The 27795-nt window shown below is 52.4% G+C and overlaps 1 protein-coding gene, 1 long non-coding RNA gene and 2 pseudogenes across 4 annotated transcripts in view; 1 reads left to right on the forward strand and 3 right to left on the reverse strand.

Annotated features, from left to right (window-relative positions):
* Positions 1-17028, forward strand: part of LOC139604922 (zinc finger protein ZFP2-like) — a 178318-nt gene extending 161290 nt beyond the window's left edge. The window contains exons 4-5 of the mRNA XM_071456254.1: positions 15409-16579; positions 16775-17028. Coding sequence (XP_071312355.1) covers positions 15409-16579; positions 16775-16808 — 1205 coding nt within the window. The 3' untranslated portion in view covers positions 16809-17028. The remainder of the gene's footprint in view (positions 1-15408; positions 16580-16774) is intronic.
* LOC139604975 (zinc finger protein 271-like) overlaps positions 1-27795 on the reverse strand; it is a 254765-nt pseudogene that overhangs the window by 79209 nt on the left and 147761 nt on the right.
* Positions 1094-27795, reverse strand: part of LOC139604984 (uncharacterized) — a 109733-nt gene continuing 83031 nt past the window's right edge. The window contains exons 1-3 of one of the 3 annotated variants that reach the window (XR_011684188.1): positions 13443-13767; positions 1761-2163; positions 1094-1514 (exon numbers count right to left, since the gene is read on the reverse strand). This is a non-coding gene — a long non-coding RNA (uncharacterized lncRNA). Of the gene's footprint in view, positions 1515-1760; positions 2164-12375; positions 13416-13442; positions 13768-27795 lie in introns of those variants that run through there. The other 2 variants (XR_011684186.1, XR_011684187.1) reach the window with 2 other exon arrangements.
* LOC139604932 (zinc finger and SCAN domain-containing protein 2-like) lies at positions 3424-11295 on the reverse strand (annotated as a pseudogene).

A 27795-nucleotide genomic window follows, 5' to 3' on the forward strand; every position in this document is an offset into this window, starting at 1 on the left:
CCCCACCCTCCCTGCTCGGTCACAGCCCCAATCCTCCCTGCACAATCACAGGAGGTCCCAGTCAGGTGCAAGGCCAGGGGAAGGGGCTGCGGCTGCCACTGGCTCAGGAGCTCTGAGGGCAGAAAAAAGGGAGTGACACCGGGATGGGGGACACTGGCAGGGCTTCCCTTAATGGTGCCTCCATTTGTGTTGGACCAAGTGAGAGCTTCTGGAGAATCTCTTCCCACACACAGGACACTCATTGGGCCTCTCCCCAGTGTGGATGTGCCTGTGGGTGACGAGGGTGGAGTTGCGCCTGAAGCCCTTCCCGCAGTCGGGGCAGTGGAAGGGCCTCTCCTCTGTGTGAATCTGCTGATGTACTGAAGCACAGACAGACAACTCTTCAACTAATTAAAGTTGAAAAGAAGGGTATTTTATCACAGTGCTGGACATATAAGGAATCATTTCCAAATGGATGCGCAAGGATTTGCAGACCCCTGCTCTCTATTTATACAGAAAAGGTTTTACATATCCAAGCAGTTTCTAAGGATGCATAATACATAATCATTACCTGCCCACTTTGTATTATAATCAGCTGAATATCTAATATGGCTGTGCAACTGTACTCCCTTAATTGGGTCAGTGGGATTTTGAAATAAGGGAATGGACATATGGGAGGAAGAAAGCTGTCTTCCTCATGGTAAACTCTTCACCCATGGCCAGTTTGCAGGATTTTTTGATCTGCTGGTCACAGTCCAAGCCTCTCCTAGCTGTTTGATTACTCTTAAGGCAAGATATTTCTATGGTCTCTGCTCCTTCACAATTGCTACAGCTATCCCTGTCACTCCTAGCTTTACTTTTCTAATATATTTGTTACTCTTTAACTAAGGTATGTGATTTTTGCTAGCTAACTTAACTTCTTAACTAATTTTAAAATCTTAACTAAAATAAGTAATCTTCTACTATCTCAATTATATTCTCAGCTGACCCCTGGACTCATCCACAGTTTTCAATTATCGTAAATACATTTCCAGCTGACCTCCTGATTCATTACGATGAGATTGGAGCTGCTCAGAAACCACTTCCTACACTCGGGACACTCATAGGGCCTCTCCCCAGTGTGGATCTTGCAGTGATTGATGAGGTTGGAGCTCCACCCAAAGCCCTTCCCACACTCCCCACACTTGTAGGGCCGTTTCCCCATGTGGATCACCTGGAGCCAGATCACATCTGAGCTCCAGAGCTCCGGCTGAAGCCCTTCCCACATTCCAAGCACTTGTGGGGCTTCTCCCTGCCATGAGGCTTCTCCACCGCCTCTGAGTTCTGAATGAATCTCTGGCTGTCTTCTGGACACAGGGGGCATCTTTCCTCCTCACAGCTCCCAGGGCTGGGTTTGCAACCCCTCCTTGTGTGGGATCTCCAGGGCTTATCCTCCCCCTTGGATTTCCATGCCATGGGGCTGCTCAAAACGGCCTCTCCCATGAGGTTCTGCAGCAGGGATTTGCTCTCCCTGGTCTCCATCTGCAGCTCAGTGCCTGGGAAGGAAAGGAAAGGAGAGGAAGGAATGAGGAAGGAAGAAGGACAGAATGAGAAGGGGAAGGAGCTGTGGACAAGGACAGGATGGGATTTGCCTCTGTGCCAGAGGGAAGGGGAAGGAGATCCGCCCAGTTCATCCTTGGCAGGACAGCATTGGTAGCGGGGTTGTCCTGCAGCCAGAGGAAATGTTGGGCTGAGACATGAAACAGAGGAGAGGGGGAAAGGGGCAGTGACTTCCTCCTTGCCTGCCTCAGTGTCCCAGGCCATCTTCCTTTTCCTCGCAGCCTCCTCCAGCTCCATCCAGACAAAGATTGGGATTGACAAATCCTGGCTTGGGGGTAAAACAACAGGTGAGGCCCTTGGTCCTGCTTCCCAAGCCCAGCTCAAGAAGTGACCGCCCTGTTCGCAGTTGGATGGGCCCAGACCCTGCTCATCTCCAGCCTCCCCCACCCCTCCAGGCTGACAGGATCCCCCAGCTCCAGGATTGGCCTTTGCTGCTCTCCCCACTCTGATGCCAATGTCCCCCCCAAAACTGGTACCACCTCCCCAGCCAGTACAGACCATTTGCCACAGGAACTCTCCACAAGTCTCCAGAGGGGCATCTGCGTCTCACCTTTGGATTCCTGCAAGATCCTAACATCCCCTCCTCTGAAAAAAAGAAAAAAAAAAAACAATGGATCTAGGGCGAGCTCCCCCTCCCCGCTCACCTGTGGGATCTGGGGGATCAATGCTGCCAGGGCCAGGGGAGCTGCAGACTCAGAGGGCGGGTGGGAAAATGGCCATGCTTCTGCTGGGGCTCCTCCTCTTCCTCCTCCTGTTCCTGCTCCTGCTCCTCCTTTTCCCCATCCTCCTCCTCCTCCTCTCCCTCCTCTTCCTATTGCTCTTCCTTCCCTGCCCACTCCAAATCCCACCTCTCCCTCATGGCTGCAGCACCACCAGCATTTGGGTGGAGGGAATGCCCCATGAGCCCCCCAGGGATGGGCAGGGGGCTTGGGGACCCACCCAGTGTGGATCCATTCCCCCCCAGAGCCCCAGAGAATCACTCCAGGAATCGAATGATGGGGACACAATGGCATCCCCACCTTTCCCTCCCCATACCCATCATTCCTCCAACCCAAAGACCCCTCCTAACTCAATTGGGGGTGCCAGCCCTCTCGCGCTCTGAATCCTCTTTTCCCCTGCTCTTCTGCCCCTATCCCATTGTCCCTCCAGCCCCCGCCCTCACCCCTGTGCTTGGTTTTGGGGGATGCAGGCCCCTCCTACTCAGTCTGGGGGGTCACATTCCCCCTTTCCCTCAAATTCCCCCTTTCCCTCAATTCTGGCAGCTCCTGGCTGCTTTTTCCTGGGAGGAATCTCTCAGTTTTGGGAATTTTGAAGTGCAGTTTTGGAGGGGGACAGCTCTCTCTGGCTTCCCCCTCCCTGTTGTGGCCTCTCAGCTGCCCCTGACACCCTGGGGGTGCTGGGATTTCCCTCCTGGGCACAAGGACGTTCCTCTCCTTCCAGGAGCCCAATGCCCGGCTGGGGCTCCAGTTCAGGGGGTCCTTGAGCAGCTGCCCCAGAACCTCCCCCAGGGTCTCCCAGCACAGCCAGAGCCACTCGGCCTGGGGTCCCCAAAGGCCTCAGCAAGCCCCAGGTCCCTCCCAGGAACCCTCAACCCCCTTAAACCCAGCATCCTCCACATCCCCTGCAAGTTCTCCCCATGGCACCAGCCACGGCCATGTCCCCACTTGTCACTGCCCATGTCCCACCATGTCCTCACCCATGGCTGTCTTCCCACCATGTTTCCATCCCTGTCATTCTCCCCCACATCTCCATCCATGCCCGTGTGCCCCCATGTCCCGATTCCCATCCATGACCATATGTCCCCATGTTGCTCTCCATGTCTGTATCCTACCATGACCACATGCATATCTTAATTCAATGTCTTTATTTTTACCCCAATATCAGATATTTTAAAGAGATGAAGAGAAATTAAAAGAAAATCAAGGCCAAAAGAAAAGGATTTCTGTGTCCATGCTGGCAGAGAACCTATGTGCTTGGTGGGAGGAAAGAATATTTTTTGGTGAAGTTTCCACCCCACTGTCTTCAAAATCTTAGACTTTTCCCCACTTTTTCACCATTTGGCTGCCAAAGACACCTTTGGCAATAGGAAATCAAAATCGTGGCATCCTTGAAATTGGAAAAGACCTCCAAGACCATTCAGTATTCCATGGAGCCACCAGAAGATAGGATTGAATGCAAAAGACTTTATAGGGTTGAAAGTCAATAAATCCACTCTCCCCAAGGAATTCCCATTGTTGGTCTGCGTCCCCATGGATGTTCCTGGCTGTATACATCCATGTGCCTGTATACATCCATGTGCCCACGGGGAGCCAGGAAGATGTGGAGCCACCCAGCCAGGTGTCTTCCCAACACAGATCACCAGGACCACGGATCACCATGGCTCTGCCCAACGAGGGTCACTGGGGACCACCCAACACAGATCCTCCCTTGGGGGATGGAGTTGGAGCAGCGCACAAACCTCTTCCCGCACTCAGGGCACTCACAGGGCTTCCCTTAGTGGCGCCTCCATTGGTGTTTGGTCAAGATTGACCTCTGTGAGAAGCTCTTCCCACACTCCCCACACTCGTAGGGCCTCTCCCCTGTGTGGATGCGCCGGTGGATGATGAGTTTGGAGTTTTGCTGGAATCCCTTCCCACAGTCAGGGCAGCGGAAGGGCCTCTCCTCGGTGTGACTCCGCTGATGTACGAGGAGACTGGAGCTGGTCTGAAACCTCTTTCCACACTCAGAACACTTGTAGGGCTTCTCCCCAGAGTGAACACGCTGCTGGTGTTTTCTCAGGTCCGAGTGCCACCCATAGCTCTTCCCACATTCCAAGCAGGTGTAGGGCCGTTCCCCAGTGTGGATCACCTGGTGCCGAATCAGGGCCGAGCTTTCTCTGAAGCTCCTCCCACATTCCCCACACTTGTAGGGCTTTTCCCCAGAGTGGATCTTCTGGTGTTCCGTCAGCTGGCACTTCATGCTGAAGCTCTTCCCACACTCCCCACACTCATAGGGTTTTTCCCCAGTGTGGATCCTCTCATGTTTCCTCAGGCCAGAGCTCTGGCTGAAGCACTTCCCACATTCCACACACTCATAGGGCTTTCCCCCAGTGTGGATCCTCTGGTGTTGCATCAGGTGGCTCTTCTGGTTGAAGCTCATCCCACATTCCCCACACTCGTAAGGCCGGTCTCCAGTGTGGATCATCTGGTGTTGCATCAGGCTCCCCCTCTGCCTGAAGCTCTTCCCACATTCCCCACACTCAAAGGGCTTTTCCCCAGTGTGGATCCTCTGGTGTTGGATCAGGATGGAGCTCTGGCTGAAGCTCTTCCCACACTCCTCACACTCATAGGGCCTCTCCCCAGTGTGGATCACCTGGTGCTGCCTCAAGCCGGAGCTCCAGCTGAAACGCTTCCCACATTCCTCACACTCATAGGGCTGTTCCCCAGTGTGGATCACCTGGTGCTGGGTCAGATGCAATCTCCGGCTGAACTTCTTCCCACATTCCAAGCACTTGTGGGGCTTCTCCCTGCCATGAGGCTTCTCCACCAGCTCTGAGCTCTGGCTGGATCTCCGGCCGCCTTCCTGGCTCAAGGGGGCTCTTTCCTCCCTGCAGCTCCCTGGGCTGGGTTTGCAGCCCCTCCTCGTGCGGAATCTCCAGGGCTTTTCCTCCTCCTCCATCCAGACACTCCCTGGGAATGAAAAATCCTGGTTTGGGGAAAAAAACAAGATGAGAGTCCCTTGGACTGGGAGTTCCTCCTTGCCCAAGTTCATCTCATTAAGTCATTGGGCATCTTGTGTCTCTAAGAACCTCCAAAACACCACGATTCAGCACAAAAGTCCTCCAAACATCAAGACACAGATCAAAAACTTGCCAAACATCAAGATCCAGCAAAATCCCCCTCCAAATATAAAGATTCAGCCCCCACAAAAAAACAAAGCACCAACAATTAGCCCAACAAAGCTCAGAAACACCAAGATTCACCCCCAGGAAATTGATGGATCCCCCTTCCCGGTCACCTGCTGCATGGGGGGGGGGGGAACGCTCCTGGGGCTGGGGTCAGAGGCTGCAGATACAGGGAGAGGTGGAACCTTGTGCTGCTTCCTCTTCCTGTTCCTCCTCCGGTGTCCCCACTCTTCCTCACACTCCTCTTCCTCCTGCTATTCCTCCTTCTCCTGCACAATCCCACCTTCTCCTCCCACGTGCATCGTTTGACCCTTTTGTTCCTCAACCCTGCTTCTCCTTCCCTTCTCCTCCTGCCCCAGGCCCAGCACCCGCTGCCGGCTCCCTCTTGCCCCCAGACCCACAGCATCCCACGGCAGGGGCAGGGATGGAGCTGGGGCAGGTCGGGCTGGGGCAGCGCTGGGCTCCCGGCCGCTCCCGCCCGCACTCGGTCCCCACTGCAGCCGCTCCCGCCAGGACAGCGCGGGGGGGCCCGGCCTTGGCGCTGCCCCACTCCCACCTCCCCAAATTCCCCTCGCATTTGGAGAACAGGACATGGATGGTGTTGGTGTGCTGCAAAGGGATTGGGTGAAGGGGAGTGTGCAGCAATATGCTTAAGGCAAAAAGCTGCAGGATGAATCTTTGTGGGAAGGAAAAGGATGATGGAAAAGCAGAGGAAGAGAAAAATACTGAGGACTGGGATGTTTTTCAGCAGGGTCTTATCCTCAACATTTGCCGGCTGATCATTTGTATCCCCGGTTTCCAGGAGAGGAAAACAAGGAGGTCAGGGTTTCAGGGGGTTTCTCTGTGGGGGGCAGCGGCAGCACCGGGCGCAGAGGTGCGGGACCGGGAGCACGGGCTGGGGGCCTGGGGGGAGCTGCAGGGCCGGGCCGGGGCTGTGGGGCAGCCGGGGCTCAGCGCCGGGCGCTGCCTGACCCCACCAGCCCCGGGCAGGGCCGGCAGTGGCCCCCGGCCCCCAGGAGGCTGCGGGACGCCCCGGCCGCTGCCCGGCCCCGTGGAACTGCCGGCCCTGCCCGCCGGGGGGCGCCTTTGGACACTGCGGCAGGACAGGGACCGGCTCTGGGATACGGGCTGGGGAGGGCACCCTGAGCACAGGGACAAGGAGCAAGGAACACCTGAGAAATGTGGATTATACATTTTAGCATGGAGATTGTCTTTTAAGGATTTTGTTAGGGTTACTGGAGATACAAATGATTTTACAGAAAGCTCAGCAGCTGTCAGAGGATGAGCACCCACAGACACTGAGGGGGGCTGCAGGAGGGGCAGAAGAAGGCCCTGAACCACTTGGGCACAAAGGCCCAGCAGGTGAATGCAAGAAGGGAGCAGCAAAAGGCCAAGCTGAAGGCAAAGGCCAGGGCAGAGTTCCTACAGCCCCTGAGGGATCAGCCCCAGGGCCCAAGGGGGCCCCGGCACCCAGGGCACGGGCTCGGCCACAAGCACCCGGCAGAGGCATTGCCCTCCTCGGCAGGGGACAGCCCACCCTAACAGCCCCTGGCAAGGAATCAGGGCTCCAGCTGCAGGGCACAAGGACACTGCAAGCACAGACAGCAGCACCCTCAGGACCAGCAAGTCCACCCCTTGATGGACATGGATTGGCAGGGCTGTCACAGCTCCCCTCACACCAGGGACCCTCCACACTGGAGCCCTTGAGAACATTCAGGTGGGTCTGCATTGAGAGAAGGCCTTTCCTGATGGACACAGGGGCCTCTCAATTCACTTGGAATCTTCGACTTAGGGGGGGAAAATGCTAAAAATAAGCTTGATTAGTGAGGGGTTAACTGGGAAAGATGTATGGTTTTATTCAACCACTGTTAGCAGATTTGGGAGATGGATTTGAAATACATGAAGTTTTATTTGCTCCTAATTGTTATTATGATTTACTGGGAGGGGATTTGATCTCAAAACTCGGAACGCCAATTAATATTATAAAAGGTGATACAGAGGCCAGTTCTGTTGTACCTCTGTGTCAAATGTCTGGCCAGGCCTAGGCTGAAGTGAACCCAGAAGTGTGGGCAGCCCCAGGGAAAAGGGGAAAATTAGATATGGAGCCTCTCCAAAGTACTCTGAAGCAACCAGGACAAGTGGTGTCTAAAAGCAACAGCCTGTTCCAGGGGAGGGAAGGAAGGGGAATCAGACAAAGCGCAGGTCACCGCCCCATGCTCAGCTCAACCCAAGGAGCTCTGGGTGCTTCTAAGAGCCTGGCACTGAAATGCCCTGGGCAGGAAGGCTTCAAAATCTTCTGCTGACACCATGGCACCTAACAGGGGGGCAAAAGCAATTCTGACTGCTTCAGCAAGCACTGGATCAGAGATCAAGGTAGATTCTCCCACAGGAAGCTGGGCTGGCACAGAGCCTGCCCTGGCACTTTGCTGTTGCCAACACCCAGCCAGGACATCGGCTCCTGCCTAAGGAGTGCAAAGCAGCACCACTGGTGGCCAAGGGGCCCATGCCAAGTGTCCCTGAGGCCAGAAACAGCCGCCAGCACAGCTGAACACGGGGGGACCCCTCAGCCTGGCCTCAGGGGCTCTGAAGCCCCGGAGATTTGCACTTCCCGCCTGCAGCAGGACCATGGCAGCCGCCCCTGAGCCTGCCCTGAAGGCAACGCAGCAGCAGCCAGGGCTCCACAGCGGGCCAAGCCCCTGGGCCTGCCCACAGATCCTCTGCTCAAACCCTCGCAAATCCTGGCCACCCTCCTCTGGCACCTCCAGCCACTGCGGCCAAGCCTCGCTGCCACTGCTGCAGCTTCAGCGCTGGCTGGGCCTGCACTGCCACAGCTGCTGGGGAGCACCACGGCACAATTCCACTCTGGGGCTCACTCACACCCACACTCTGGGCTGACTGCGACTGCATTGCTGCAAAATGTACCAAGTTCATTTCTTCTAAATCTTATTTCTCTGCTCAGAATAGTTTCTCTACTCAAAGGTTTGCCTTGGGAAAGAAATTTTAAAGGTTTTATTTAAGGGCTGTTACAGCACTCAACAGAGATGAGTTCAACATCTCCACAGACTGGGAATAGCCCAAAAGACACCCACAGAGATAACGACCAGCAACAAAACATCAACGCCCTGCAGCAAACAGCAACCAACAGCTACCCCAGACACTGCCCCCGGCACAGCTGGAGACACCTGGTCTGGAAAAGGCTGAGAAGGAAATCCAGGAGTGTGGACCGAATTCACAGCAGAGGGGAAGAAATCCGGGTCCAACAGGAAACCAAATACTAAAAACCTACACAACTTGGAAGCAATGAACAATAAACCAATGGATTTCTATGGGTTTTGGATGGTAAAAAGTTTAGGAAAAATCTAGTAAAACTCATGTGTCATTGAACGATTCTCCCTGCACACCCAGGCTATGTGTTGGTGAAATGATTTCTCTTGCACATTCTGGCCAGAATCAAGTAATGCCTTGACTCTGTAAAACTGGAAATGTTGGAGAGTTTTGGCTCTTCCCACCCTTTTGGTGACAAGATTACAACATTTGAATGTTTTTTTCTTAATAATCCTTCTGGTCAGTAAGGTTTGGGTCAGGGGTGTCAGAATCAATTTTTATTCTTAGGAGAAGTAGAGGCTTTTTGGGTATGTGTGTGTGTCTCTTAGTGAAGGCACAATTTTGGTCTGGGTTTCTCCATGCTCACCTTTAGGATGCATTTTGAAAAACTAGAAGAGGTTTAAATGCGACGCTTTAACTCATAAACAGTTAACAGAATACGGTTAAAAAAGGGAAAAAAAGAAAGGCATCAAAAAGAAGCAAGGGAGGGTGGGTGAGAAAGGAACAAGGGAGTCACCAGATGGCTGCCCTGGAAGAGAAGCTTTGGTTTTAGTCAGCCTGCAGAGGAGCTTTAGAAATGCAAATGAACACTGCTGGGCAAAGCCTGGACAATGGACCTGGGTCTCTTGCCTGGGGCAGGAATTGGGCTGATTCCCCCTGCCCTCACCCCAAGCTCTGCCTGCTTGCACCGATGGAATTTGCACAGCTCAAGGCAGAGCCCAGGGTGAGGATATCTGACCCTGCAACAGAAACGGGTGAAGCTGCAAAGGGAAACAGCAAATGGAGAATGTTGGGAAAACTTCACTATAAATAAATGGGGGGGAATCATCCCTCTGCCCACTCCAACATCTGCTGTCACTGTCTATGTTATATACACGGTATAATAGAGCACTGGGGATTTTTTGCTATCAAAAATTCAGGGCAATCAATTGGGAATCCAAGTATTTGATGATTTAATTAAAGAAAAGCAGTCAATTGATGCAGCCCTGGCTGGAGAGAGCGGCCAAAAATGGGGAAAAGATGAACGGCCAGCAGAGCAAATCCTATAACACCATGGACCAGCCCCTGGGAACCCAAACCAATTCATATCAGGAGCCACAGAACCCATTTCTCATTTCAATGGCATCATTAGATTACAAACTGCCCTCGGAATAACCAACCAGACAGCTCCAGCTCCTGACCTTCCTGCTGACCAATGCACTGAAATGAGGAACACAACGCTTAACCATGGAATGGGATCAGATTGCCTTCCAGCAGAAAAAAGAGGAGTTTGTGGAAAATTCAATGACTCAAACTGCTGTTGGCAAATAGATGACAAAGGAAAAGTGGTGAAAAAAACACCAACAGAAACAAGAAAGCAGCTCATGTACCAGTCCAAACGTGAAAAGGATGGGAATGGGACACGGTTTTGTGGCTCTCTGGCAGACCATGGGTTAAACGAATGCTGTTTCTCCTCTCCTGTACTACAGCAACTCTCATTTTTTAACGTGCTCCACACCTTGAGAGTGCAGCTCATTCAGCAGCTGAGCGAGGGGATGCAGCTGGCAGCCAGGCCTCCTGATCCAGAAATGGCTACAGAAGGGCAGGGAATGAGGGCACTGAGAATAATCCCGAAAACAAAGACTCAGTAAGGAAAAAAGAGAAAAAAAAAAAAAGGAAAAGAAAAGAAAAAGAAAAAAAAAAATTCACTGAGTGAATCTGCCTGGAGATTGGGTCAGGGACTCGTATATAAGGAAGTGAGAAACCCTCAGTTTCAGTAAATGTCACTAATTAACATGGACTGCTGCTCACAGAAAGTCCCGCTAATTTCCTGAACTTCCAGAAGAACAAAGACTTAACAGAGCCGTGAATATCGGCTGTTCTACAAAAGTGGGAATGCACATTAACGAGGACATGCAGTTGGTGGATCGGGAAGTCTGAACCTTCCAAGTACCTCAGCCAGTGGGCAAAGGGAGAGGGAGATGAGGCCGGGAAAATGAGGATAAAAAGGAGGCTGCGAACTACAACAATGGCAGAGAGCGCACGGCAAATGCCCCACGGCCTCTCCCTCTGCTCAGCAATAAAGTCACTTGTACAGGACTCCTCTGTCTCCTCGGGGCACAGAAACCTCCGGCCACGTCAATTTCCCCGCACAGCCCCGGGCACGGGGCAGCCGCCTCTGTCCCAGCCACAGCAACTGGGCCGAGCCAACGCTGCTCCGGCAGCGGCTCCTGCCGAGGCAGCGGCCGCAAGGAGACCGCGGGCAGCCGCTCCCGCAGCGCCCTCACGCCAGCGGCAACACGCGCCGGACACGGCACAACGAACCCGCCTGAGCCCCCTGCCGCCCCCGAGGCCCGCAGCGAGCCCCGAGCCCCCGCACAACCCAGCGCGGCTCCCACCTGCGCTCCGGCCGCCTCCCAGCTCCGCCGCCGCCTCACCGCGCTCCGGCCGCTGCCGCCGCTCCCGGGCCCGCACACACGCTCCGCCAATGGCGCCGCTGCCGAGCCACGGCCGCCCTCAGGCCGCCACCGGGGCCCTGCTCCGCCCCGCTCCCACCAATCAGCGCGCCAGAACCACGACTGACGGCACCGTCGCCCAATCGCAGCCAGGGGCGGGCTCTGCACGCGGCACAGCCTCGCCCCGCGCTCTCAGGGCCCCCCGGGCTGCGTGAGGGCAGAGCCGGAGATGGGGAACAGCCCTGGAACGGGCCCGGGCCCGAGGGGATTGAGCTGAAAACACAAACAAACTTCTCCGCACCTCCCGCCACGGCTTTCCCGGCACTGCGGCTCCGGTGGCTCTGGCTCAGCGGGAAGCCCTGGAGCCTCACTTCTCCTACCCCTAATTAGGAGCATCAGTGCATCGCTTTGATTTCCCCCAAAAACGGAAAACTGCCCCAAACCCCTGTGGATGAGTGGGGGAGGGGAGAGATTTCTGACAGAAAACCCCAAAAACTCGGAGCCGGATAATGAGAATGTGGTAAATAGGTGTGAAAAACGCCAATCATTTTTTTTTAAATTTTAAAAGTTTAATAGTAATAAAATGGTTATAAAAATAGTAATACAATTAGAGTAATAATAATTTGGGCAATTTGAATTAGGACAATATGAGACAATAGAGATAAAGAGTTACGGACGTCCGGGTACCTTTTTCTGGGCAGTAGGAGCGCTGAAAAGGACACCCGTTAACACAGGAGTAACCCTTAAACACCATAGCCTGTTGCATATTCATACACTTCATACATGATGCATAAATTCCATTCAAACACGGGATTCCGTGTGCTCAGTGCCACCTTCTTCCTCTGAATCCTACAGCGCCTTCAAGGCGAGAGAAGTTCATTTGTTCTGATAAGAGAGCAATAAATTCTTTTTCTCTGAAAGATTTAGGTGTCCTGTGGCTGCTATCTCGTTGCAAGTCCTTTCTTTAAAAAATTCTCTTACCAAGCATAGTTTCTATTTTAACATGTTTTTAATAACCTAAAACTATATTTAACCCACTACTTAAGAGAATTAATACAGCAGTACTTTCTAACACAAGACATACAATATTCATTTCAATATTTGCGAAAAGCCAATCACAAAATATGCATTTTTCACAAGTGTAATCCCACTTACTTCCAATCTCCCAGTATGGTCCCAGCTGCTGCCAGCATGGTTCCAGTTGCTTCCTCAATCAACTCAGTGAGTCCCAGTATGATGCCATTTGCTCCCAGTTGCTCCCAGTCAGGCCCAGTGTGGGGGATGCTGTGCAGGTGTGCTCACTGTGACACTCAGTCACTCCCAGTATTAGTCCAGTCACTCCCAGTATGATCCAGATATGAGCCCAGTGTGCTCCCAGTCACTGACAGAATAAACCAGTTTTGCTCCACATGGTTCCAGTTGCTCTCTTTCACCCTCACTTTCCTTCCAGTCACTCCCAGTATATCCCAGTGTACCCCAGTTCCCTCCAGCATCTTTCCAGTTCCTTCCAGTATGATCCCATTTGCTCCCAAGCACTCCCAGTCAGCCTCAGTGTAGTGGCACTCACTGCCAGTATGATCCTAGCCAACCTCAGCACCATCCCAGTTCATCCCAGTATATCCCATTTACCCCTGACATGGTCTCAATTGCCCCCCACAGGCTCCTACTCACTCCCAGTGTGATCTCAGCATGATCCCAGTATGATCACAGGATGGAGTCAGTACAAACTCAGTACAATCCCAGTATGATGCCAATAGGATGTCAATACAAAGCCAGTGAAGTCCCAGTCACTCCCAGTATGATCCCAGTATGATCCCAGTGTCCATCAGCGCGATCACAGTCTGCTCTGGCATAGCAATATGATCCCAGAATAATGTCAATACAAACCCAGTACAGACCCATCATGATCCCAGTATGATCCCAGTATGATGTCAGTACAAGACCAGTACAGTCCCAGTCACTCCCAGTACGGTCCCAGTGCAGCCCAGTCCCTGGCAGTGCTGCCACTGCTGGGATCCCCCAGCCCTGTGTGCGTTCCCCCCTGGCGGATGTGCCGGGAGGAGCCCCAAGGGCTGGCAGTGGCCAGGCAGGGTCCCCAGCAAGGCCCAGTTTGGATGTGCAGCCCCCAGTTTGCCCAGTTTGCCTCGCCTTTGGCCCGGGCCGGGTTTCCCCCGCCCGCAGCGGCTGGGAGCAGCCGAGAGCCCCGCGCTGCCCATCCCGACCCGTCCCGGCTCCATCCCCGCTCCTGCCGCGGGCTGCGAGGGCTGCGGGAACGGGAACGGGGCACCGAGGGTGTGGCTGCTGCTGGGGGAGGAGGAGGAGGCAGGGAAGGGCAGGGATGAAGGGGGAGGAGGAGGTGGGGTTAGGGAGAAGGAGCAGGGGGAGGAGGGATGGAAGAGGAGTGATGAAGGCAGAGAGAGAGCAGCGATGGAAGGAGGAGCAGGAGGTGGGGTTAGCGAGGAGGAGGAGGAGAAGGGATGGAAGGGGAGGGATGGAAGAGGAGAAGGAGGTGGAGATAAGACAGAGGGGGAGGAGGAGAAGGGGGAATGAATGGAAGGGGAGGAGCGGGAGGAAGAGGAAGAGGAGGGACAAAGGCGGATGGAGGCTGAGCTGAGGGAGCCAGGCCGTCCATCCCTGCCTGAATTCGCAGCCCCCACCTGTGGGATCATCGCCCCCCCCATCGTGCCGGTGAGCGGGGAGGGGGAGCTGGGCCCGGATATCCCGGGGGGTCCCTGGGTTGGGTTTTTGGGGGGATGTTTGGAGAATGAAGAAGTCCAAGCCTGAGCGGAAAAGGCCCCTTGGGGGGACATCGGGGGGTGGTGGTGGCGGCTGCCGGCAGAGGCAGCCTGGAGGAGCAGAGCCCTGTGTGCCCCAGGAGCCCAAAGTGGGGAGCCCAGAGAGGGGGGAGCGCCGCCATTGGCAGGAGCCTCAAGAGCCTGGAGAGGGGCAGGGGGGACTCCTTGGAGCCGCTGCAGCCCAGAGCAGAGAATGAGGGGAGAAGGGAGCCCGGGAGCCCAAAGAGCCCCGGCATCCCGAAATGGGGAGAGCGAAGCGGGGGCAGCTTTTGGCATTGCTGGGACTGCCAGCAGCTTGGGCAGGGCAGGCACCGAGGAGAAGGGGGACCCCCAATCCAAGTGTGACCCCAGCAGCTGGGACAGGGGGGAACCCCCGAACACCAGAGGGGAGGGACCAGGGCCGGGGAAGTCCTGGGAGGCTTTTTCAGGGCTGAATCTTGGTGTTTGGGAGGTTTTTCTGGAGCCCAGATGGCCGGTGACTTGTAGAGATGGACTCGGGCAGAGGGACCTTCAAACTCTGTGTGTGTTGGGGAAGATGAAACAGGAAAGCCTTATAAATATGATTGTCTGGCAAAAGATTTTGAGAATATAGAAAGTATAAGGAAGATTGAAATGAAAGCAAGCTTTGAGATACCTCAGTTAGTGAACAACTGGAAAACAATGGTGTGGCCCAACTGAAGGTAATCCCCTTTTGATGAAACAACTCCCTCTGCTTGCAGACAGATCCAAGGGTCAGAGCAGACCCTACTAGCTCAGCAGAAGGGGTTTAAAGAGGAGTTTTTAGGATTTAAAATGTAACACAGTATGGTGATGTAGTGATTCTTACAGGCTGTATGTAAATGCTCTAGGATTTGTATCTTGTACTAGATTGGCTAGTGAGAAATAGAATATTCAACACAGAAGAAGATTTATTGTATTGTAACAGGAACCTTACTCTCTTACGCTCTTCCCCTCTTACTCTCTTACCCTCTCATCCTCTCTACCCCTCTCTTCTCTCGGGCCTGCTCCGAGCTGTGCCTGGCAGCTCCAAGCAGGGCCCTGCACCCAGGCCCTTTGCAATCAACCGCAAGTTCCATGGCCTGGCTGCAGAGATCTCTCGTCTCCGTCCATCCCGACCGTCCTACCCGCCGACGCTTCTACAAACGCGCTCATCCCTTGTTTTCCCCAAACTAGGATTTCCCATTGCCAACCCCAGGGAGGCTGCGAGGAAGAGGAAGATGCCCTGGGACACTGAGGCAGGTGAGGAGGAAGTCAGTGCCCCTTTCCCCTCTGTGCTGCTCCATCTCCCAGCCCAGCAGGGCCCCTGGCTGCAGCTCAGCCCTGGGGGGATCTCCTTGCCCTTGCCTGTGTCACGGAGGCAAATCCCATGCTGTCCTTGTCCTTCCTCCCCCAGAGCAGGAGCTGAGCATGGAGAGCAGGGAGGACAAATGCCCGCGGCAGAACCTGGTGGCAGAGGCCGTTTTGAGCGGCTCCACGGCGCAGGAAGCCAACGGGGAGGAAAAGCCCCGGAGATGCCGCACGAGGAGGGGCTGCAAACGCAGATGGCGGGGATGTGAGGGGGAAAGAGCCAGCCTGGGCCGGGAAGGCGGCCGGAGATGGAGCCAGAGCTCGGAGCTGGTGCTCCATGAGCAGCTCCATGATGGGGAGAAGCCCCACACGTGCGTGGAGATTGGGAAGAGCTTCAGGTGGAACTGCGACCTGATCACGCACCAGAGGATCCACACTGGGGAGAGGCCCTACGAGTGTGGGGAGTGTGGGAAGAGCTTCAGGTGGAGCTCCACCCTGATCAGGCACCAGAGGACCCACACTGGAGAAAGGCCGTACAAGTGTTCTGAGTGTGGGATACGCTTCAGCCGGAGGTTCAGCTTGAACAGGCACCAGGTGACCCACACTGGGAAGAGGCCCTATGAGTGTGGGGAGTGTGGGAAGAGCTTCAGCCAGAGCTCTAGCCTGATCACGCACCAGAGGACCCACACTGGGGAGAAGCCCTACGAGTGTGGGGCATGTGGGAAGAGCTTCAGAGAGCGCTCCACCCTGATCACACACCAGAGGATCCACACTGGAGAAAGGCCGTACAAGTGTTCTGAGTGTGGAATGTGCTTCAGCCGGAGGTTCAGCCTGATCACGCACCAGAGGACCCACACTGGGGAGAGGCCCTATGAGTGTTCCAAGTGTGGGAAGAGGTTTCAGACCAGCTCCAGTCTCCTCCACCACTATTGGATTCACACAGAGGAGAAGCCCTTCCAATGCCCCGACTGTGGGAAGGGATTCAAGTACAACTCCACCCTTGTCACCCACCGGCGCATCCACACTGGGGAGAGGCCCTACGAGTGTGATAAATGCAGGAAGAGGTTTCAGACCAGCTCCTATCTCCTCCTGCACTATCGGATTCACACAGAGGAGAGGCCCTTCCAATGCCCTGAGTGTGGGAAGGGATTCAAGCACAACTCCACCCTTGTCAAGCACCGGCACATCCACACAGGGGAGAGGCCCTACAAGTGTCCCCAGTGTGGGAAGAGCTTCTCCAGGAGCTCTCACTTAACCCGACACCAACGGAGGCACCGGTAAGGGAAGCCCTGCGAGTGCCCCGAGTGCGGGCAGAGCTTCGTGCGCTGCTCCAGCTCCATCCCCCACTGGAGGAGGCACTTTGGGCACAGCCCAGGTGAACCACATTCCCTGTGATCCATGTTGGGAACACACCTGGCTGCTTCTACTTTTTGTTTCACATTAATTTTTTTATCCTCTCCCTTTCTCTGCAGTCCAGAAGCCAATGGGGATGGATCTGTCACCTGAAATCGCACTGAAAACAGCTCAATCATACTCCAAAAGGGCTCAAACCCACCTCAAAAAACTCAATCCCATGCCAAACTCACTCAATTCCACAGCCACCAGGCTGAGATGGGGTTGGGATGTGATTTAGAGTCATGGGATCTCAATTAGAGTTGTGGGATAAGGATTGTGTGGGGCTGGGTGTGTGGGATGTATTTGATAGCAAATAAAACTCTCAGATTTACTGATTTCTCTCCCGTTCATGTTCAGTCCATTGCAGTTCTGTTTGCAGAGTGCTGCCTTCTCAACTCATTGTCTTTGTGTCCCCTTTTCTCTCCTGCCTCTCTTTGCCTGTTTTGTTTCTCTCTCAGTGTCTCCCTTGACCCATGGACCACCAAAGACTCTCCCCTGATTTAATTGACTTTTCCCTGATTTAATTGACCCCTCCCCTGATTTAATTGACCCTTTCCCTGTTTTAATTGCCCCCTCCCCTGATTTAATTGCCCCGTGCCCTGATTTAACTGCTCCCTTCCCTGATTTAATTGACCCTGCCTTGATTTAACTGACCCCTGCCCTGATTTACTTGACCCTGCATTGATTTAATTGACCCCTCTGTCCCCACAGACCCTCCCCTGATTATTTATTATTTTATTTCCCAATTATTATTTTAATTCCCAGTTCCAGGAGCTGAAGTCCTGAAGGCTGGCAGGGAAATGTCTCTGTAGGATTTTGCTCCATTTGCCTTCAAGGGTGGGAACATCTTTTCCTGGCTGGGAACTGGAATTCCAGACTTTTGGAATGTGTGTAGGGCAATATGGACTGGGATCAAATAGGGGTTGGGATCAAATATGGAGTAGGATCAAACAGGGACTGGGATCAGATAGGGACTGGAATCCTACAGAGTGGGATCAAATACAGACTGGGATCAACTATTCACTGGGATCAAATATGGACTGGGATCAGATAGGAACTCAGATCAAACATTGCCTGGGATCATCTATTGACTGGCATCAAATATGGACTGGGATCAACTATTGACTGGGATTGTACAGAGTGGGATAAACTGGACTGAGATTATTTAGACTAGGATCAAACATGGACTGGGATCAAATATGGACTGGGATCCTATGGATTGGGACCATACAGACTGGGATAAACTGGGCTGGGATCAAATATGGGCTGGGATCAAATAGGGACTAGGATCAAATATGGACTAGGATCAAATGGATTGGGATCAAATATGGACTGGAATCAAATGTGGACTGGGATGAAATATGGACTGGGATCAAATATGGACTAAATTCAACTATGGACTGGGTTAAACTGGACTGGGATCAAATCAGGACTGGGATCAACTTTGGACTGGGATCAAATATGGACTTGGATCAAATATGGACTAAGATCAACAATGGACTGGGATTAAATATGGACTGGGGGCAAATAGGGACTGGGATCAAATATGGACTGGGATCAAATATTGACTGGGATTGTACAGACTGGGATAAACTGGACTGAGATTATTTAGACTGGGATCAAATATGGACTGGGATCCTATGGATTGGGACCATACAGACTGGGATAAACTGGACTGGGATCAACTATGGACTGGGATCAAATATGGACTGGTATTACTTGGACTGGGATCAAATACGGAACTAGGATCAAATATAGACTGGGATTACCTATGGATTGGGATCAAATATGGAATGGGATTAAATATGGATTGGTATCAAATATAGACTGGGATCAAATGGACTGGAATCAAATGTGGACTGAGATAATCCTGACTGGGATAAAGTGGACAGAGATTATGTAGACCAGGATCAAATATGGACTGGGATCAAATAGGGACCTGGATTAAATATGGACTGGGATCAAATATGGACTTGGATTAAATATGGACTGGGATCAAATAGGGAGTGGGATCAAATATGGACTGGGACCATCCGGACCAGGATGGCTGAACCAGTTCTCCCAGTTGTCCCTAGCATAGACCTAGGCACTCCCAGTATGATCCCAGTCTCTCCCAGCAGGGCCCCAGTCACTCCCACTTGCCCCCAGCGTGTTCCCAGTTCCCCCAGCACATTTCCAGTCGCTCCCAGTCTGGTCCCAGTCCCACAGCCTTGTGGTCTCAGACCCTCCCAGTATATCCCAGTTGCGCTGAACATTCTGGCAGTTGTTGCCAGGCACTCCCAGTCACCTCAGTGTTGTTCATGTGCCGCCAGCTGTCTCCCAGTTGCTCCCAGTTCCTCTAATTAAGTCCCCAGTTGGCTCCCAGCATGGGCCTGGTAGCTCTCAGTAACCCCCAGTCAGTGTTCAATCACACCCACTCTAATCCCAGTATGATTGTAGCCACTCCCAGTATGATCCCAGTCACTTGCAGTCTAATCCCAGTTGCTCCCAGACGCTCCCAGTACAATTCCAGTGCCTCCAGTGTGATCCCAGTTGCTCCCTGTCAATGCCAGCATGACCCCAGTAGCCTCCAGTATGATCCCAGTGACTCCCTGTCTCTCCCAGTTTATCCCAGTTGCTTCCAGCTTCTTCCAGTTTCTTTCAGCACCACTCCAGTTACTCCCAGTCAATCCCAGCATGATTCCAGTCACCCTCAGAGTGATCTCAGTTGCTCCCAGAATGGGCCCAGCTGTTCCCAGTCTGCTTCCATCACTCCACTGTGGTTACAAACACTCCCAGTATGGTCCCAGTTTGAAGGGGTCCAGCTGGAGAAAGACTGTCCTTCTTGGACGTCCCGGCTGGCTATCCAGCACCACTAGCAGTAACAAGGCACTATCCCGATCTCCGTGTTTCGGGACAGCACCTAAGGCAAACACTCTGTGCTATGACAGCAGCGCTACCTTGTGGTAGGACGTGGCTTGGCTTATGGCTACAGTCAGCAGAACAAGAAGAGAGCGCTCTCCAACTGTGGTGAATGCAGATTCATTGGGTCCCAGAGGAAACCGACAACCAAAGACACAGAGGGAGGGGGTTGCAACAGCTTATAAGGAGGGAGGGACAGAGGGGAGGAGTCATTCCTTGGACGAATAGGGTTTCAGAGGGGAGTGGGATACAAAAGATTGACTTAGGGAGAACACCAATGGGGATAGCTTAAGGGTGGGGCCCCGGCCCCTGAGCCAATCACTTGACGCTCTAGCTGGAAGTTTCTAGAGAGTTCCAGAGAGAAGGGTGGGAGCACTGAGTGAGAGACAGGGCACCGGGGAGGGATTTGAGAAAGAAACATTAATCTCCAAGGCAACTGGGGAGGAGTTGGGATAACTGGCAGCGCAAGGGAGGGAGGGGAGAACCAGGGCAGAACCATTACATGATAGGGGGGAACAGAACAGTCCAACTTATACAGACACAACACAACACCTCATGACCTCTACAGAATTCAAATTATGGGAATTAGCATGGAAACAACTGCTAAAAGAAGCTCTCCCAGGCTTGCATGCTAATCCAAACACAGCAAAAGATACCAATGGCATGCCAATTACCATTGAGCATCTCTCCCGGTGAGGGCCAATGGTCCTTACCCTCAATCCAAAGTACCGTAATTCCTTTAGAAACACTTGAGAGAGTCAAAGAAGCAGCTGAAAAGGCATTCTTTTCCATTCAGCCTGAAGGGCCATTTGAGCCTTATTGTAAGATCAAGCAGCTACCATCAGACCCTTTTTTGAAATTTGTAGAAAGGCTAACTAGAGCCATTGAAATCCAAGTTAAAAAAGAGAATGCAAGGGAAGAGGTTTTAGAGGAAATGGCATTTACAAATGCAAATGAACAGTGTCGAGCAGCAATTTTATGCTTACCTCTAGACCCCCCCTACACTAAAAGATATGCTTCTAGTCTGTAACAGGAAAGTGCCTCTGATGAGTGTGGCTGAAGACACCAGACCAAGGCTGCTGCCAAGACCACCACAGCGTGTCGCCATTGCCAGCCCTGTGCCCATTCCCTCAGCACAGCAGCACCCTGGGCAGCAGCAAAGACCAGCAATGGTTGGCCCCACAAAGCCATGACTGCTTTGCAATAACCTTGGGCATTGGAGTAACCAGTGCCCCCTGAAAAGGCAATTTGATGAATTTAGAAATAGCAGGGGAGGAGGACTACAAGCACTCCCAGGGGGTCAATAACAACAAAAAAACTGAAAGGGGAGCGCCGGCCTGCCAGGCGTGCTGACACAAAAAGGGCAGGCCAAGAGAATAAGGGAAGCAAAAAAGACAAAGCGCGCAGTAATATTACTATTTCTGCAATTGAAGCAGATGCTTTAAAGACTACGTCTGCTGGTCCACTGTTGAAAGTGCAACAAAATAACCTTTGTTATGATTTAGGTGAGCCTATGTTAACCACCTCTTCTGTCAATGAGCCTTACAGGTTGCAGCTGACAGAATCACTCCACCTGAAAGACACTGACTGGCATTTTGTCTCCGTCAACCCAGAACAGAAGGGTACTTGGCACCGTATTCGCTGTAAGTACATCATCACTGGGGACACCAAACACACACGAGATTGAAATTGCTCCAGATGCTGAGCAATTTGTTCTTGGGCTGCACTGTTTCCACCCACCCCTGTTTCTTCCCAAAGGTCAAATTGTTGCACAAGCTATCCCTGTGCCGTTTTTGCCTGAAGGTACCGAAAAACAAGGACCCACAGTCGCCCGGGTCCAAGTTATTGGAAGAGATAAACCCAAATTATGGTGTAATGTCAGTGGGGGTGGGGAGTCAAAATGCATTGAGATGCTTGTAGACACGGGTGCAGACTGCACAGTGATCCCAGCACAAGACTGGCCTGCACATTGGCCTTTGCAAAATGTTGCTGGTCACGTTCAAGGTGTAGGAGGCCTGCAATTGGCGAGACAATCCAAAAGCATCATCCAAATCAAGGGACCAAACGGACAATTGGCAAATATCCGTCCATTTGTGTTAGATTATTCGGAACCTTTGGTAGGGAGAGATTTAATGGCCCAGTGAGGTGTCACAATTGATATTCCAGACTCCCCACAGGATTTTTGTACAGTGGTCATTGAACAGTGCCGCACCCAAAAACAGAATTGGAAGACAGACAAACCAGTTGAGGTGAAACAGTGGCCGCTCAGTAAACAAAAAATAAAGGCACTTGAGGGGATAGTGGAAGAGCAATTGAAAAAGGGTCAGATTGTGGAGACCACGTCCCTGTGGATCTCTCCAGTGTTTGTCATCCAGAAGGCTGACAAAAAGAGATGGCGGCTCCTCCACGACCTCCGACAAATTAATAATGTCATTGAAGATATGGGCTCTCCCCAACCTGGTATGCCATCCCCAGCGATGCTTCCCCAGGATTGGAAATTAGCTGTTATTGATATAAAAGATTGTTTTTTTCATATTCCCCTCTACCCTGACGATGCACCGCGTTTTGCATTCTCGGTCCCCACCATCAACATGGAAGCCCCTATGAAAAGGTACCATTGGACAGTTCTCCCTCAGGGCCTGAAGGTTTCCCCAGCGATCTGCCAGTGGTGTGTCTCTTCCCTGCTTTCCCCAGTGCGTGCAGCTGCAGAAAAGGCCATCATCTATCATTATATGGATGATATCCTTGTGTGTGCCCCCAGTGATGATTTACTCACCCACGCGCTTGACCTAACGATCGATGCATTGATTGTTGCAGGGTTTGAGCTCCAGGAAAAGAAAATTCAAAAGATGCCACCTTGGAAGTATTTGGGCTTAGAAATTGGAAATCGGACCATTGTTCCTCAAAAATTAGAAATCAATACAAACATCAAGACCCTAGTGGATGTCCACAAGTTGTGTGAGTCTTTGAATTGGGTAAGGCCATGGCTCGGTCTGACTAAAGAAGACCTTGCCCCTCTTTTCAATTTATTGAAAGGGGGAGAGGACCCCGGTGCTCCTAGGTCTATTACCCCAGAGGCACAGAAAGCTCTAGAAAAGGTTCAGATTGCCATGTCCACAAGACAGGCCCACTGATGCCGGCCTGACCTGTCATTCAAATTTATCATCTTAGGTAAGTTGCCACACTTCCATGGAATCATTTTCCAGTGGGAGGAAAAACAAACATCTAAGGCAAAGGAAACACCTAAAAAGGGCCAGGACCAGAGGGACCCGCTCTTGATCATAGAATGACCTAAGTCACAAAAGGTCCAAGAGAATGACAAAGCCCCAAGAGCTGGTAGCAGAACTGATCCAGAAAGCAAGGACCCGGATCAGGGAGTTAGCAGGATGTGACTTTGAGTGTATTCACATTCAAATTGAGTTAAAATTGGGCCCAAATACTATGCAAATATTGGAACAATTGCTTCAAGAAAATGAAATGTTGCAGTTTGCTCTAGAGTCCCACTCAGGACAAATTTCTGTCCACTGGCCTGCCCACAAAATGTTAGAACAAGATGTCCAATTTACTCTGAAATTTAGAAGTGCTCAAAGTAGGAGACCTTTAAAAAAGGCTCTGAATGTATTTACAGATGCGTCCAGGAGGTCCCACAAGTCTGTTATGACTTGGAAGGATCCTCAAACCCAGCAGTGGGAGATGGACATTGCTGAGGTGGAAGGTTCACCTCAGGTTGCTGAATTGGCTGCAGTTGTTAGGGCTTTTGAAAGGTTCTCAGAACCATTCAATCTGATAACAGATTCTGCATATGTGGCAGGAGTAGTGTCCAGGGCAGATCAAGCAATACTGCAAGAAGTGTCTAACATGGCACTTTTTGAATTGCTCTCAAAACTTGTAAAGTTAGTCACTCACCGGGAGCAACCATGTTATGTGATGCACGTCAGGTCACACACCGACTTGCCAGGGTTTATTGCTGAAGGCAACAGAAGGGCAGATGCCCTTGCTGCACCTGCAGAGATGGCCACTCTCCCAAATGTTTTTGAACAGGCAAAAATCAGCCACCAGCTTTTCCACCAAAATGCACCTGGCCTGGTTCGTCAGTTTCACATCACTCGAGAACAGGCCAAAGCGATTGTGGCCACATGCCCAAATTGCCAACAACATGCACTCCCTACAATGAGTGCAGGAGCAAACCCTAGGGGGTTGAACAGTTGTGAACTGTGGCAAACAGATGTCACACACATACAGTCATTTGGACGGCAGAAATACGTTCATGTTAGTGCAGATACCTTTTCTGGAGCGGTCTATGCCTCTGCCCACACAGGAGAGTCATCTAATGATGCCATTAAGCACCTCTTACAGGCTTTTTCTTTCATGGGCATCCCCAAGGAATTGAAAACTGATAATGGGCCTGCCTACAAATCCAAGGAATTTGGGAGCTTCCTGCAGCAATGGGGAGTAGAGCACAAAACTGGCATCCCCTACTCCCCTACAGGTCAAGCCATTGTAGAAAGGACTCACTGCAATATTAAAAGAGTTCTGGACCAGCAACAACAGGTTCTGAAGGTAGAACCCCCCCACATCCAGTTGTCCAGGGTGCTGTTCACAATCAATTTTCTGAATTGTTCCTTTGGCAGCCTGAACCCGCCCATCCTATGCTGTTGTGTCCTGTTTTTGGTTTGCCCCAGTTCCTCCCCGTTCATCTGTCAGTGGTCCTGCCCGGAATTCCCCTATCCCAGATCGTTGTCTGCCAATCTCCTAGTTCCTCCCCCGTTCCTATGGTTTCGAAAATGTATCCTTGCTTTCTCCGCCCCAGGCCCCCTTTCCATCACCCGGCTTCCCTTCCCCTTCTTCTAGATTCTTCTTCCTAGAACGTCGGATAATTGGTCAAGAGTCAAGGGCCCCTCCCCAGAGCTTGCTTCATTTGATGATTTTGCTTGCCATTCAGAAATGTATCTATTTCTTCTGTACTTCGATTGGTTTGCTGTAAGTCTCCACCTGTACCCACCCCCTGCATTTATAAGTAAGAGGCGTCCACCTTTTCTTGTCTCCGAGGCTCCCCTCCTCACCCGTTCGCACCCATTCCTGTCCTGCCCGGTTGGGCTCAATAAACCCGACCTTGTTCCAACTGACCTCGGAGTCCTCCCTTCTTTTCTCCGTGCACTTCGCCGTTGTGCCCGTGGAGCGGCCAAGACCCACGAAGGCGCAGACCGGACTTCGAGCCCGGCAGGCGCCCCTCCACTGCGAGCTAGGCTGGTGAGCTTGCCAGGCACTCTTTCAACACCCAGAGACCAGCGCAGCCGCACTATGCCACTTTGGGGGGAGCAGTCAGATGTCAGTGAAAGAAAAGCCTCCAGTCTTAATAAAGGACCCGAGACTTGGAAGACAGTGGGACCTTACAAATTGGTTACATGGGGACGTGGATACACCTGCGTGTCCACCCCCTCTGGGTTAAAATGGGTTCCTTCCAAATGGGTAAGGCCCTATGCTCCCAAGGTCTCAGAGAAATCGACAGAAGCGCCCCAGCGCCAATGCTGCCTGGAGAAGGAAACGCCGCAGGGCATTCTCTGGAGGAAATTCCATTTAAGCCTCCTATCTGGAATAGTTTGTAATATGTTTGTCTTAAGTTCCTTGTACCAGTTTAGATCCCACGGTTTGTGTGTAGTCTTGAGGCACCATGAGACCAAGCCTGCTCCTCGTCCTACTCATGATCATCCCACCAGCGATCTCCTGGATAGTCCCTCAGCCCAAAGCACGTATGGACCACCTTGGCAAAAGACGTCAGACATCAAGAGAGAAACTGACAACTGCCTGAGTGGACTGTTCAAAGGCTGGGGACTCTCGGGCTGGTTGGGATCTATTCTGAAAACTGTGTTTTTAGTACTGTTTATATTAGTTATCGTTGTTGTAGTTGTTAGCATTGTTTTTGGACTAGTCAAACTCATGGTTCTCAAGTTGATTTCAAGCTCATCTCCCCCTCCTGAAGTTTACCATTTGGAAGCCCTTAGAGCTCCAATGAATGACATGGAACCCTCAGTGGAAAGCACTGAACCTCCTGTAGAGGAGGAACGGATTTACCAACCATGGTTTGACAAGCACTCTGCACCACAAACCCAGTCCTCTTTTTAAACAAAACTAGGGGGAGATGTTGCAGTGTGATGCCATTTCCTGTTTCACCTATCCCAACCACCCAGGTGTGCCAACCTCTCCTTGCCCCTCCCCCTGTCCCTGGTCTTAAAAGGAGATGGGACCATGCGGTCTGCATTCTGTTGGGAGCTGTTACAAGATTCAGAGGTCTGTCATCCTGGAATAAAATTCTGGATTAAAATTCTACTACAGAATCCTCTCCTTTTTCTCTTCACCGTCACCTGAACCTTTTCCAGCAGAGGTAAACTGAGTTCCTACTATGCCTGGATTTGTTCCGAGTGCCCAGCTGCAGCACCCAGCCGGCCAAAGGTGTCTCTGAGGTGAAACATCACAGCTGCCGCCTTTGGCCCAGCAGCAAGGGTCAGATGAGCCCAGGCATGTTCCACCCGATAATACTGGGTTTAATATTCCATAATTTCCCTTGGCTTCTTCTTCCCAGCCCGTTTCCATTGCTGCAGTTGCCAGGAAGATCGGGTTCTTGTTTCCAGAAATGCCTCATTTGCCCATTTTTCACTGGCCTTGCCTGTTTCTGAAGAGATTTTCTGAAAGGTTTTCTGACTGCTTTTGTCCCAAGTGCTGCACGGCCTCCTTCCCTGGATAACCCTGGCAGTTGTGTTGCCTTGTTCTGGAGGGAATGGTGGAACTGATGAGCTCAGAAGCTGAACCAGCTGGGGCCAAGGGTTGTGGTTCCATATTGATCTGGGCTGTTGCTAAACTGCATTTTTCCCCTGCTTGCCATCCAAGGCCTCTCCTTTCTCACAGGTGTCTCCTTCCCCTTTAGACTGTGCAGATTCCAAGGGCTGTGCAGCCTGGCAGGAATGTCTCTCCATCTGATTCTGTCCTCACTGACAAGTGACCTGGAAACAAAACTCCACTCCAGGCTTTTCCATGGGGGAATTGAGCTCTGCACTTTCATCTCCATGCCATTGTTTTCCTCTTCCAGCTTCCTTGTGGATGGAGATCTCTGGCTGGTGATGGAATACATGGATGGAGGAACTTTGCGGGACGTTGTCAGACAGACACGCATGGCTGAAGGAGAGATGGCAGCTGTCAGTCGGGAGGTGAGGGATCCTGCTTGTCACTCCCATGGCTGGGACACGATGGTCCTTCCAAACAGAGCGTGAGAACAGGAGTGGCTCCATGCTCAGGGCTTTGTTTCTGTGTTGTTTCCATGAGCTGGAGAAGAAAGAGCCTCTGCAGTGAACGGCCTGCCAGCATCACTGCACTTCTACTCTGCTCTTGTTCTCTCTCCTGCTGTTGTGGCACTCTCTGTGTGCTTTGGATTTGATTTGCTGTTCTCAGCTTTGCCTTGAGCTGTTTGTCTGGAGCTTGTGTGCACTGCACTCCTGGCCTGTCACAGCAAAGCTGCTGCTGGCAGAATTCTGAGCTGTCCTTTCTGGTGTGATATATTCCAGCCATTGGTTTTTGCCCTCGTGTTTCTTGTTCTCTCTCAGTGTCTGCAGGGTCTGGATTTCCTCCATTCCAACCGGGTGATCCACAGGGATCTGAAGAGCTCCAACATCCTCCTGGGCATGGACGGCTCTGTCAGGCTGGGTGGGTGTTCCTGGCCAGGCACGGCGCTCCCGGGCTGCGGGGCTGGGGCTGCTTCCCAGGGAGGGTCAGAGCCCCACAAGGGCTGCTGGGGGCACTGCCCGGCCCCTGCTGCCAGCTGAGAGCGGCTGCCCCTGCAGAGAGCTCAGGAGAGGAGCAGGGGGCCAGCAGTGCCTTTGCTCTGGCCATGGCCCTTCCAGAGGGGCAGCAGTGGGAATCTAAAGCTCCAAGGGAATCAGTAAAAGCCACTGCAGGAAAGCTGAGGGTTTCTTGAAGGGCCCAGTTCCATCTTTCCTTGGCTACAGCCCTGAGGACTTTTCCAGCTGACTTCACTACTGCACTCTCAGACTGAGCGTGGGGAATCTCTGTGCTTGGTTTCCTCATTGCAGCTGCCTTTGACAGGGTTTGTTTCTGTCCTCAGCTGATTTTGGCCTCTGCACTCAGCTCAGCCCTGAGCAGGACCAGCGCAGCTCCATGGTGGGCACTGCTCACTGGATGGCCCCAG

The sequence above is a fragment of the Agelaius tricolor genome, unplaced genomic scaffold, assembly GCF_023055355.1.
Source record: "Agelaius tricolor isolate 1412-34295 unplaced genomic scaffold, bAgeTri1.0.p SCAF_57, whole genome shotgun sequence".
Taxonomy (NCBI): Eukaryota; Metazoa; Chordata; class Aves; order Passeriformes; family Icteridae; genus Agelaius; species Agelaius tricolor.